The sequence below is a fragment of the Clytia hemisphaerica genome, unplaced genomic scaffold (assembly GCF_902728285.1).
Source record: "Clytia hemisphaerica strain Z4C2 unplaced genomic scaffold, Clytia hemisphaerica genome assembly, whole genome shotgun sequence".
Taxonomy (NCBI): Eukaryota; Metazoa; Cnidaria; class Hydrozoa; order Leptothecata; family Clytiidae; genus Clytia; species Clytia hemisphaerica.
Window position 1 is genome coordinate 1,197,932 of NW_027103417.1, and position 12,518 is coordinate 1,210,449.

Consider the following 12,518-nt stretch of genomic DNA (forward strand, 5'->3'; position numbering starts at 1 on the left):
TGTCACTATTTGTGTTCTGAATGATTGTTCAACGGTCATGCTCACGTAGATATCAATTATATATGTGTTAAATGCATAACCAGGTAGGTCCATAAAAGTATCACTTGTTTTGTTTATACACATTTTGAGCTTTTCATTTACCTGCTGGCATTATTTCACTAGCATTCACATTTGGTTCACAGCTGGTAAGTTTCTTTCACTGACGCACCTTAAAACCCTATTAGCCCCAGGGGGGTGGGGGTAGAATCTACCACGCTGGAGTTCTTTTGTGGATATCTCTGAGGAAAATTTTTCAAACGACTTGAAACTTTCTGACTTTTAACAAAATCTTATTAAGAGTACTTGTGCAAAACTTTAGGGTCATAGGTTGTCCAGATCAGGTTTTATGACTTTATTCTGAAACATGACATAAAACCCAGTTAAAACCGCTTAAAACTCAAAATTTTAAAGTGCTGATAACTTCTGAACTATTTATTCAATCAATTTCAAATTTTCACACGTGATAGGCATTGAAAATATAGATTTGAAAAACTGAAAATTTTACTCATCTTCAGCATAGATTTTAAGAAAAAGTCTTCATAGAAATTTAAAAACCGGCAATTATGTTTAAGAACAACCTTATATCTTTCTGAATCTTTAAACAGAATTTAAATATCTTTATTGGTTCGATTGTAATAGACAGTTTAGTAAACCATATATTTGGGCTTTTTTCCGACAGGTGGAAATTTTGTGATGACGTCATCGGTTTTTGAATGCCGTCATCAATTTTTTTTTCTTCCTGGAAATTTTTTTCATGATGGAGAACATCTATACCAAATTTCATGACCATAGCTCTTCTAGATCAAAAATAATCGAGGGTGGTAGATTCTACTCCCCCCCCCCCTGGGCGAGGGGTAAATCACTTCGAAAAAAGCGTACGAATCAAAATGATTTTTGATTTTTGATTTTTTTGTGATTTTTTTCTGTGATTTTTTTATTTTTTTTGTGATTTTTTTGTTTATTTTTTTGTTTTTTTTTGTGATTTTTTGATTTTTTTTGTGATTTTTTTGTGATTTTTTATTTTCTGTGATTTTTTTTTTGATTTTTTTGATTTTTTTGTGATTTTTTTGTGATTTGGATTTTTTGTTTTTTTTTGTGATTTTTTTTGTGATTTTTGTTTTGTTTTGTTTTGATTTTTTTGATTTTTTTGATTTTTTTTGTGATTTTTTTTGTTTTTGATTTTTTGTTTTTTGTGATTTTTTCTTTTTGATTTTTTGATTTTTTTTTCTGTGATTTTTTCTATTTTTTTGTGATTTTTTTGTGATTTTTTGATTTTTTTGTGATTTTTTGATTTTTTGTGATTTTTTTGTGATCATTTGATTTTTTTGTGATATTTTTGTGATTTTTTTATTTTTCTGTGATTTTTTGATTTTTTTGTGATTTCTTTTTGATTTTTTGATTTTTTTCTGTGATTTTTTTGTGATTTCTTTTTGACTTTTTGATTTTTTTCTGTGATTTTTTGATTTTTTGTGATTTTTTTGTGATTTTTTTATTTTTCTGTGATTTTTTTGTGATTCTTTGATTTTTCTGTGATTTTTTTGTGATTTTTTGATTATTTTGTGATTTTTTTGTGATTTTTGATTTTTTGCGTGATTTTTTTGTGATTTTTCTAAGAAGTGTACGAGATTTTTTCGAGTAATTTACCCCTCGCCCCTGGGGATACCAAAGTCAAAAAAGCTTGGGGCCAATAGGGTAGGGAAAATTATAGGGGTTCGAAATAGCGTTTTCCCGTCAAAATTTTTGCTGAATCCCGGAACCCCGAAAATTGAAAAATAATAATAACACCGTCACACCGGTTTGTACAGGTACAAATAACGGCATAATGAATGACAAAAAATAAGGCCAAATCCCGTCACCGAGCCCGTCACCGTCTGATTTTAAAATACCGTTTTCCCTCTCGTTTTCCCGTCTATTTTTTCATCAAATCCCATAATACCGTTCTAAAAAAGGGCCAGTCCCGTCACACCGTAAAATTACAACCCCCCCCCTTAAGTTACGACTTTTTTTGACTTGAACTTTTGTGAGATAGACTTAGACTTATTTTCTTTCATTTGTTATTTTTACATTATTTAGTTTGACGGCTTATCCGGGTTTATCAATACAATATCAATATCGTACAAACTCGCCTGATTTAATGCCCTGCCAGTACCGGTAACCCCACAATTGAAGTACCCCTTGAACACCCCCACCCCCCCGGTGATATACTTACGAGTCACAGTAATGAAAATAAACATTACTACCAAAATGAATTTTATTCTTATTTCGACTTTTGGAATTTAAGGGTCGGTCGGGTCCGTAAAAAGGCGTAAAACAACTAATCAAATTTGTCTCGACCATTGAGTTTAAAGCCCAAAGGGCTAGAGTAGAATCTCTAACCTTTCTCAGGCAAGAAAAAGTGAAGCCTTAAAAAATGCGCCGTGTTTTTGACGACAGATTGAATCTAGCAATTCCTTTGTTGATATTTTTTTCGAAATTTAGCGGTAAATTTTAGTTTCAATCTGTCATTTGTGTGAAAACCAGGCGAGCCTCTCAAGGCCGTGCAGCTTTTGTAGGATTTGTTGGCTTCAAATCCTACCAAAGAGATTGACTTCTAGCCTTCGGCTTCTACTTCATTGATGGTCTCGACTAACTCACAAAAAACAAACAGTCCGCTCAGAAAACGCGCGGTCAAAACTTTTGAGGAAGCGCGCGCATTCAAATATGTTGTTGTTTTGCAATCCTGCCCATATCTTTGATTTTCTCTTGAGAGTTTAAAACCGGGGGTATATACAATGACAAAATAAAATTAGTTTTCGATGTTTCTACTTCTTTGTTCAGAAAGTAGTAAATTACTAACAACAGCAAAGTAATCAAAAGATAATTACATGTAAAATAACATGAAAAAGTGTATTTTTTACTTTCTATTCTTACTATTATTAGTTATTTTTTCACATTACAAACCCCCTGAGTATCCCTTCTGTGGTTTACATTTTCTCTCAATTGCGTAACTGGATTGCATCACTAATAAGAACAATAGAGAGCCGTGGACAAACTTCTGTAATGTAGTAATCTTGAAAAAGATGTAAAACTAATAACGGTGAGTGTGCCCCTGAATGGAATGTTTTGAAAATTTCAAAATCATTTCATTGAAAGGTTGAGCAATGAAATGTTATCGTGAAATTCGTCTTTTACAACACACAGAGAAGAGACACAAGATTGGGAAACAAGTGAAGGTTGTGAATTTGATTTTTTTATGATGAGTTCTGGCAGTGAATTGAACACAGAGGGGCTCTCAAACCATGAGCTAGCAAGTCAAGTTATTAGTAAATACACTGGAAAATCTAACACAGCGAACAACAACAAACGTAAAGCCCAGAATTTACCCAAAGACGACAATGAGTACATGCAAAAGCGTCAGAGAAATAATGTTGCTGTTAAAAAGAGTCGAGAAAAAGCCAAAAATCGAATTCAAGAAACTCAAGTACGAGTTGAACAGCTAAGTAAAGAAAACGAGGAACTTCAAACTAAAGTGAATCTTCTTTCAAAAGAACTAAATGTGTTAAGAGCATTGTTTACGAATGGAGGCTTTACACTTCCTAGTGAATTACAATATGTTAATGGTAACAGTTCACCACCTCCACCACCACCAGTTGATCTTGTACCTCCATCCATGTCATATAGTCACAGCCGTCTCTCACCGGATGATTTACCACAACCTTCAACAAAAAGCCCTCTTCATTCATCATATGAATCTGAAAAATCAATATACCACTCTATGAATGATATGAAGTCTTCTAGTAAAATACCACCGTTACGCCCAATGCCACGTAACCCAGGCAGTACAACACTATCATCAAGTCATATGTCTTCTGGACATTCGCCATTAGGATACAATTCAAAACGCTTATACTTACCGTCAAAACAAGAATATTCACCACCACCTTCATCAAAAGACTTAAAAGGAGCTGGTCCTCCTCTTCTTATTCAGCCTCAAAGTGTTTCTAACAACATGTATACACCATTTTCAAAGGTCGATACACGACACCCATCAGTTATACGCTCTACAACAGACATTACTACTCCAAGTCATCAAAGTACAACAAATATGCTTGGTAAATTTTGTATAATAAAAGACCCGCAAGATAATATCAAAGTTGTTCCTATAAATAGTTGAACATAGTTGTTAATAATTATATATTTTTTAAAAATTTAACCCTTATTGCAAATTTGTACATACATTACTGTAAATTTTATTTACACACTTGGAGAGATTTTGTTGTTTGGGAGACTAAAGTTACTTCATTATAGTATTAAGCAGATTTAATAACATATTCATTATTTTATTTTAGGTGTAAGACATTTTAAAATCTAGAGAACTTTTATTTTGACCTTAGTGATTTATAATTGACAATACCTGACATTTTTTTCAATTTATACTTTCAATGACTCAAATAATTTACCAACCTGTTTTTAAAGAATTTGTTCCTAGAAGTACTCTCATGTACTTGATAGGCTTTCCACGCTTTGCCTTATTTCAATCTTTTGGAAAATACATACTCTTAGGTGCCTTGTAAAAGGAAATAACGAAAAGAACTCAATCAAGTCCTCCTGTTTATTTCCACTTTAAATTTTACAGTTTCATACTTGTATTATGCACCAAAGAGTACGTTTCTTTTGCCACGATTCTATGTACTTGAGAAGGAGCTCGCTAGCATAGAAATGAGCATACTAAGTTTTAGTGCAAGGGCTTAAGGGTATCATTTTGAAAAAAACATATTCCTTTGTTTTTACTTTTTACTTTGTTTTTATCTGAGGGTGTTACATTAACACCTGGGGAATAGTATTATCTTTGTACTTTGACAATTTCATTTAATAATTATTAATTTCGTATATCTTCATAAATTATTTTGACATAATATTATTGGGACTTTAAGTGTTTTTCTTTTTGTTTTGAAACATCTTCTAAAAATGAATCAGAAATGTTTACCTCTTTCTCCTTTTTCCGACGTAAAACTGCAATTTAATAAAGAAGAAAGAAAAATGTGCAAATATTCGCCCACACTGAAAGGAAGCATAACATAAAATTGCAGCTTTTTATCCCTTCTCTAAGCTCTCTTTTTCTTATTTTTCGCATACATTTTTTTTACCTTCAGAAAGGTTATCCACCTGCTTCGCAATGTAGTCATTTCTAAACAATCATTTCTCTCATTTCCAACAGTCTTAAATATTGAACTTTAAAATGATACTTTTCTGGACTCTTTCACTTTTATAACAACAAATAAATGTTTGAGGCTCAATTGTTCTCATTTTTGGAACCCTAAATTCTAAATGAATTAAGTGAAAGGCTTCATTAAGGCTTTTTGACCTCGTATCACTATTTTGGCCCTTAATTCTCTTTCTTTCAGTTATACCAACAGGGTTGTTTTTGAATTGTCTTATTTTTCGGTGTTTTACGCCTCGTAATGCTTACAAAATTTTTCTTATAAAAAAGGATTCGATATGCTTTGCAGTAAATTCTTGCTCAACGAAATCAAGGGAAGTTTTCATTTGAAATTTAAGTGCAGAAACCCATGGTAGAGACTTACCTTATCTACCACACAACGGTCTCAGAGCGAACTTGTTTATTTATAAAATTCGGTCTATGAGTCATGCACTTGATTGCAAAGCAATTATAGCATTAATAGACAATTTTCTTTTCGCTTTTGCATCATCGAATTCCAAAGGGGATTAGAAGAGGAGAAGAGATTTTGTTGTTTACTTGCTTGTATGACATAATTCATATTTTCTAACGCAATTTGATTTTGTCTTTCATTAACCTAGTTCCGTACGAAACATACAAAGACTTCCCCGATTGGTCAATAAAATTGTCAGACAAATGATTATCCAATAAAAATTCATCTCTAGAAAATTCTAAACGTGATCTGTATTTCATCAAAATGCTGTAAGTAAGAGGAAGGAAAAGCGAAAAATGAAGAGAGTAATTAAATGGTATTACTTGTTGACATAAGGAGGTCCTTTTTTCGAACATTTTCATGTAATTATTATGAATACACGTTTTTTAATTAGAACTTCCAAAGCTTTTGTAGCCTTCGGCTGTTCTTAACTTTTTAAGTTTTACGTCTAAAAATGTTCTTAACATTTTCTAATTTTCACTATTTTGCAACTATTTTTGTTCATTTTCCTATGAAAATAGGGTCCGCAAAGCATTAAAATGTTCTTAACGTGTTCTTAATATTTTAGCATGTTCTTATATAGTTTGTTCCTATATAAAGAAATCGTGTAATAACATGATGTTAATATCTTTGTGTTCAAGTATATACTGTGCTGTACATTTTGTTAATCCCGAGACGAGATATTAAAATTCTTACTCGAAAGTGAAAGTGACAAACAAACTGAAACTTTTGATCAAAACAAGTTTTTTCTCACAACAGGATTTGTTTCGCTATGATTTTTATGTTCAGTGTTTGTATTGACGCTTTTATGGGAAATCATTTCTCGTGTTTCCCAAGATTAAAATGATATGATTTTCATAGGTGTTGTTACTGATAAGATTTAGCATCCTCATTATGTAATTATGAAGTAAGATTACAATGGAATAAAATCTCTCTGATGAAATAAAAATAACCCCTGTTGAATGCTCGAAAAGATTTACATTTTCAAAGATCCCCACGAGGATTTTGATTCCATTCATTGGGCTCATACAGAAAATGGGGATGAATGATGTAGTGTCCGGGGGTAGCGATAAATCTACAAAATTTGCCCAGGGGTTCAACACTGCTGCTTGTCCGGATGGAGGAGGGGGTTAAAAGTCGCATTGTCCGGGGATAAATTTTCAAAAAATGTTATAACCTCCACTCCCCATTTGAATCTTTTCTGGAAAAACCCATTTTATATCATTTATGTGAGGTCAGTAGGCTCTTATTGATTTCACCGAGATAAATCTCCCTTTCTTTGAGAGTAAATTCAAAGAATTGATAATAAAAAAATCCGACTTTAAAGAATTGACGTTCTTGATAAACACACACACAGTTGTGTTCTCTATCTAGAAGGATGCAATGATGACCGCAATTGCGTAACCAGCTTGTCATTTCAAATCCTTTTGTCATTAGCTACAAAAAATATATGGCTATTGAAATAGTTAAGCAATAACGTGTTGAAGTGTGACATCTTTTCTCGTCTTTTTTACTTGGTTGTCTAAATAAAGCGGTTAAACCTCTTGTCATCTTGTTGTATTACTTCATAAGAAGGAATTTACAAATTCTTATGCAATGAACGGCTTTAACTACTTTAAGCGGTAGGGTAGAGGTCTTTTTATAGAAGTAGCTTACACGTTTTTTTTATAAGGAACCTTAACTTTGCTCTGAGCCTATGGAGTTCTTTATTTTTACAGAGAATCTAAGCCTCAAAGTTCCTTATCGAGTTCCTTATTTACATAGCTGCTAAGTTTGGATAACCATCTCTCACTGTTCCTTAAAACTTGTTTTCTTATTCTCAGCCTGAGCAGTTCCTTAACAATTCCATATTTTTTGGACCATTTTCAGCCTCGAGTTCCTTATAAACGTGTTCCTTGTAAACGTGTATGAATTACAAACACGCAAACAGTTCAAGAAAAACAGGAAGCCGACAAGCATGAAGGCCCAGCAACATAACAATACTCCAAAACTTCTATTCGAAATGCGCACTGTGCACTTTGTACCAGAAGTCGCCGTTTCTTCCAAAATGAAATTGAATCGATATGACGTTGTTTCTTCAAAAACAGACATTCAGCACCACCGAAAGCGACATCATGCTAATAAAAAGACCCAGTACTGGTTCAATAAATGAAATCATGCCATAGCTTGATAGTCTGAGACGATCTTTATCAAAGTGGAATAAATATGTAAAGAAGTGAGTTTCGCATTTTGTGTGCGTACGTGGGGGATGGGTAGTGTTGCTGAATTGAAGAAGTTACAACTCTCGTTACAATAGTTTCTCGCTTATGCGAACCTTTCTTTAATTCCAACCTTTCTAAAATTTGAACTAATTCCCTTGGTTCCCGTCAAGGAGAATCACTTTTCATATACTTTCTCCGAATCGTGCTCTGTATACGCAATTCGAATAGATAATTCTTCTATATTGAGCTTGAATAGAACAGCCTTAATGACGGCTGTAAACTTCGGTAATTGTCATGGGTCAGCCTTTCTTAATATATCTAACATAAAATTTAAAATAGTATATCCTAGTAAGTGCGAGTGCAAACGAAACAAAATTGGGAAATCAAACGGGAAGACCGGGAAATCGAACCCGACTATCGCAATTAATCGGATTTACACACTTTTGAAAATGTAAAACACTGATTTTAAGAAACTTCTTAACCGGAGTTTAATTAGCGAGAGTCAATAATGTAGTACTAACGAAAAAACGCGCTTTTAGTATATTTAAATATTCAATTTTAGTTTCGCTGTACACACGGAAAGGTTTTCAGAAAGTTGTAAACTTTGTTTGCTATTGTTGGAGCCGCTGTGTTCATAAAAGGCTGCTAGATGCGGAAAAATTTGAGGCATAACATCTACTTGGAAAATCATCAAAATAATTGCACAGCAGATTTATACCCTCGTATAATACTCCTACCTCGAATTCGAATAAGAGAGATCTTACTGTATTTTTGTTCGCATTTTGTCCCCTAAAATTACCAGTCACGATTGAGCATGTGTCACTGCACGTATTACCAAAGTAATATGCTTGTATTAGTACTAGTAATCGTATGGTTTGGAGTGCAATTAACGATTAATCACGAGTAACAAAGGAGAAAATAGTAATTTGCACGAGTCCGAAGGACGAGTGCAAATTACGGTATTTTCTCCTTTGTAATCGTCAGTAAACATTCGAAAACCTCCTTTTTTTCTTTTGTTTAAAAAGAAAACATTGCAGTGTAATTTTTCTTTGTTTTCAATTAAAAGAAGCTATTGTAACGTAAAATTTCTTTTTCTTTTTTTTTTTTATATTGAAGAAAAAAAATGTCTTCGTTTTTTATTATATAGTAAAAAAAAGTCTCTGACAGACAGGACTTGGGAGAGAAAAGAATAAGGGGACAAAAGTGTCCCCCCGCCGAAGAGTGCAAAAAGTGGTAAGTGCAATTAACGATTAATCGCACTCCTCTAAACCAATCAGATTCGAGTAATTTTGCACGGCTGACGCTTACCAAAGTAATATGCTTGATCCTGTTTTTCCGTTTTTCATAACACCTCCTTTTCACGATCTCGGTAGAATTTTTCAGTCAGTGGGGATAAAGATAACGGACTGAAACTTGATGGGGATTAATATTCCGATATTTTTTATGTCTGGGGATTTCAATTCCTTTGTTTCAAGTCCAGAAATTCAGTTGGGGGAAATCAGATTTTGCAGTTAGGATTGGTTTATTGAGGCCCCCCCAGCGGACCCAAAATTCACGCTATCACGCCAATTTTTTTTCGATTTCACGCCATCACGCCTGAAAAATTTGATTTTCACGATCACGCCAATTTTTTTCGATTTCACGCCATTACGCCTAGAAAATTTAGTTTTCACGCTCATATTTTGTTATATAAACTTAATTTTTCCCCACATGTATGTGTGTTTGGTCGTCAATCAGTTTTTCGGCATTCTCATATGCGTAAGTCAAGATTATATCATTTTTCCTATCGAAAACACCCGAAAAATCTAGATAAAATTTGACCTCTGTTTTTCTATTTTTGACACAGGGGTCAAATTCCAGTTTTTTTGGGTGTTTTCGATAGGAAAAATGACGTAATCTTGACTTATGCATATCAAAAATTGTTGGACAACTGGTCACATCAAAGGGCACCGGTTTGAGGGCACTGGTTTGAGGGCTGAGGTATATTTGAGTAAATTGACAAAGCCCACCATGGTTGGGTAACGGAGAAATTTTTTGAATTTTGAAGGGTTCAAAGTGCTATTTTAGGACCCATTTCAATTCAATTTGAAAAATAATTCATGTAAAAATAATGGAAATCTTTTAAAAGTACAAGCAACATGAGGGGCCATGCCCCCTGGTCCCCCCGTTGACGGGTCCCATGGGCATTAATTGTGAATTAGCGTGAATAGTTTTCAAAAGGGGAACGAGGAGGCGCAACCATGGTTTGCGCAGACGGGAGAAATTTTCAATTTAGTATGGCTAAAATCGCCCTCATTTGCTCTCTTTTTCCAAAATATGGGTTAAACATCACGGGATTCCTTTGATCAATCTGCTTAAAATTTCACCTCATAATAAACCTGTTGCTTCTTTGGGGGCCTTCTTTGTGTTTAAGGATTTGCTACAAATGTATTTTTTCCTGAAATAAAAGACCTGACATCTTTGATGCATCTATAAGAATAAGCATCTAAGAAAGAGAGGAGAATGTTAGTTACGGAGGAAGCGCAACCATGGTTTGCGCTGACGGGGAAAATTTTCAATTTTCGATCATCTCAAGCATTCGACTTTATTATTTTGAAGAATATCTAGCAACTGCTAAAAACAATCGGAAGTTGCAAGGATAAATGGCAGATGAATAGAACTGTTTGCACCGTTTCTTTTATGTTTTAAAATGAGATCTATAGGAGGCCCTATAGGAGGCCCACCATAGTTGGGGCCGACCAAGAAAATTTTTAAATATAAACCCTCTAAATTGGCTAAAATGGACTTAGAAATACGATTCAACTAATAAATATAATTTTCACGATCACGCTGAACTGCAAATTTCACGCCATCACGCCTAAAAAAACTCGATTTCACGATCACGCCGGCACTTCATTTTCACGCCATCACGCTGTTTTTTTCAAAATTTCACGCCATCACGCCACGAAAAACCCTCCATCACGCCATCACGCCAACCGCTGGGGGGGCCTCTTTATTTGATTAATATCCGTGGGTACAAAAATTGGAGGATAATTTTCCACCGGGCACGCGATCTTTAGCCAAATTTTCCAGAGGGAAGGGTCCCTGCGGGTCTGTGAGAAGGGATGTTTCATGCCCACATAAAAAGGGAAAACAAAGTCTCTGCACTAAGTTGGTGCAATGATTATAAGCTTTTTCTTCGTATTTACAGTTTTCTCTGTTTTAATCTTTTCCTCTTCAAAGAGAAAGAACATCAAAAGATACGACAAATAAAATGACTTATTTTTCCTATTTTTACTTGGCACCAAAAAACATCATAAGTTGAAACAGGAGATTCAGGTTCGAGTAAACAAGGAAAAATGAGAGAGAGGATATACACTGTACTAAACACAGCCATTTTCACTTGAAGAAGTTTCGAATGTAAGTTTAGTCAAGAAACTTGGAAATAGAAAACAGAAGAACGAAAAATTTTTACCATCTTTCCTTCTTGAGAGAAACTAACTAACTAATCTTTCTGAACTTAACGAAAAATTTAATAACGCGAAAGTTAATCTTAATTTTTTAGTTTACACACCCTTTTCTCACAGACCCACTGGGACCACTTCCCACTGGGAAAATTGTCCAAGATAAGGTCTCCGGTGAAAAATTATACTCCACAATCTTTGTCCTGACACTCCACTGAAAACAATCAAATAGACCTCATTGTAAAGTATTACTGTATCTTCTTTTTCCCACCCCCCACTGAATTTTTTGACTTGAAAACAAAATAATTGAAATCCCCGGAAATCCCCAGCCATACAAAGTATAGGAATATCAATCCCCATAGAGTTTCTGTGCGTTATTTTTTCCCCACTGACTGAAAATATCCTAGCGGGTGTGTGAGAAGTGTGTGTGTTTACGTTGCTATCGGGTCATCATGGGCATGTAAAAAGTGATGGTATTTAAATCAACGTTACTTATCTACTGCAACGCGTGACAAAAACAACTATTTTGGAATTTTGGACGATACGCCTAAACTAGGTTGTTCGCGTCCTCTTTGATATGTTTTTATATAAAGGGCGGATCGTGTATCATCCCGTCCGAGAATTACCCCCGTCTTTGTGTTTTAAAAACTCGATTAGCTTGATAAGCAAGTTTTATTTTGAGAGATTTTTAAATTTCAACAAATTTAAATTAAAAATTTGAATTGCTAGAAGTTAGTACAATCATTGGATTTCAGGACCTCACTCTCTAGGGAAGTACGTTTTTAGTTGCTCGCCCAAATATAGTCATCTAGAGTGCTAGACTGTATCCCCATTGATACTTACCACTATCATTCTTTTTGACCCCACTAGATGGAAGCTGAAAAGGTTTTAACCATTGAGTTTCAAGCCCTAGAGCTGCTAGACTCCTGGGTGGGAAATCAAACCACTTATTTTCCATCTACAATCAGTGACATAACATATTGGCACTTTTGGCTAATTTACCATTTTTCGAAAATTGAAGTTCGAGCGAGAATGTCAATTTCGGGCCTTCAACTTGATTTCATCGATTATTTCGATCTGGGAGGGATTTATTCATTCCTAGGCTAAGTTTTAAGTCTAGCGTTAAAACTCAGAGTTAAAACTCTACCCTTCAAACCTACTTTAGAGCACTTACAAATCGATCG

At 34.3% G+C, this 12,518-nt stretch overlaps 1 protein-coding gene across 1 annotated transcript; it reads left to right on the top strand.

Annotated features, from left to right (window-relative positions):
• Positions 1-3,169: 3,169 nt before the first annotated feature.
• On the top strand, positions 3,170-4,991 carry LOC136797705 (uncharacterized). Its single transcript, XM_067054288.1, has one exon. The coding sequence runs from the start codon at positions 3,272-3,274 to the stop codon at positions 4,190-4,192; it is 921 nt and encodes a 306-aa protein (XP_066910389.1). The 5' UTR covers positions 3,170-3,271; the 3' UTR covers positions 4,193-4,991.
• Positions 4,992-12,518: the final 7,527 nt, after the last annotated feature.

Bases quoted from the DNA above. Each gene is read 5' to 3' on its own strand.
- LOC136797705 (XM_067054288.1), top strand. From the start codon at position 3,272: ATGATGAGTTCTGGCAGTGAATTGAACACAGAGGGGCTCTCAAACCAT.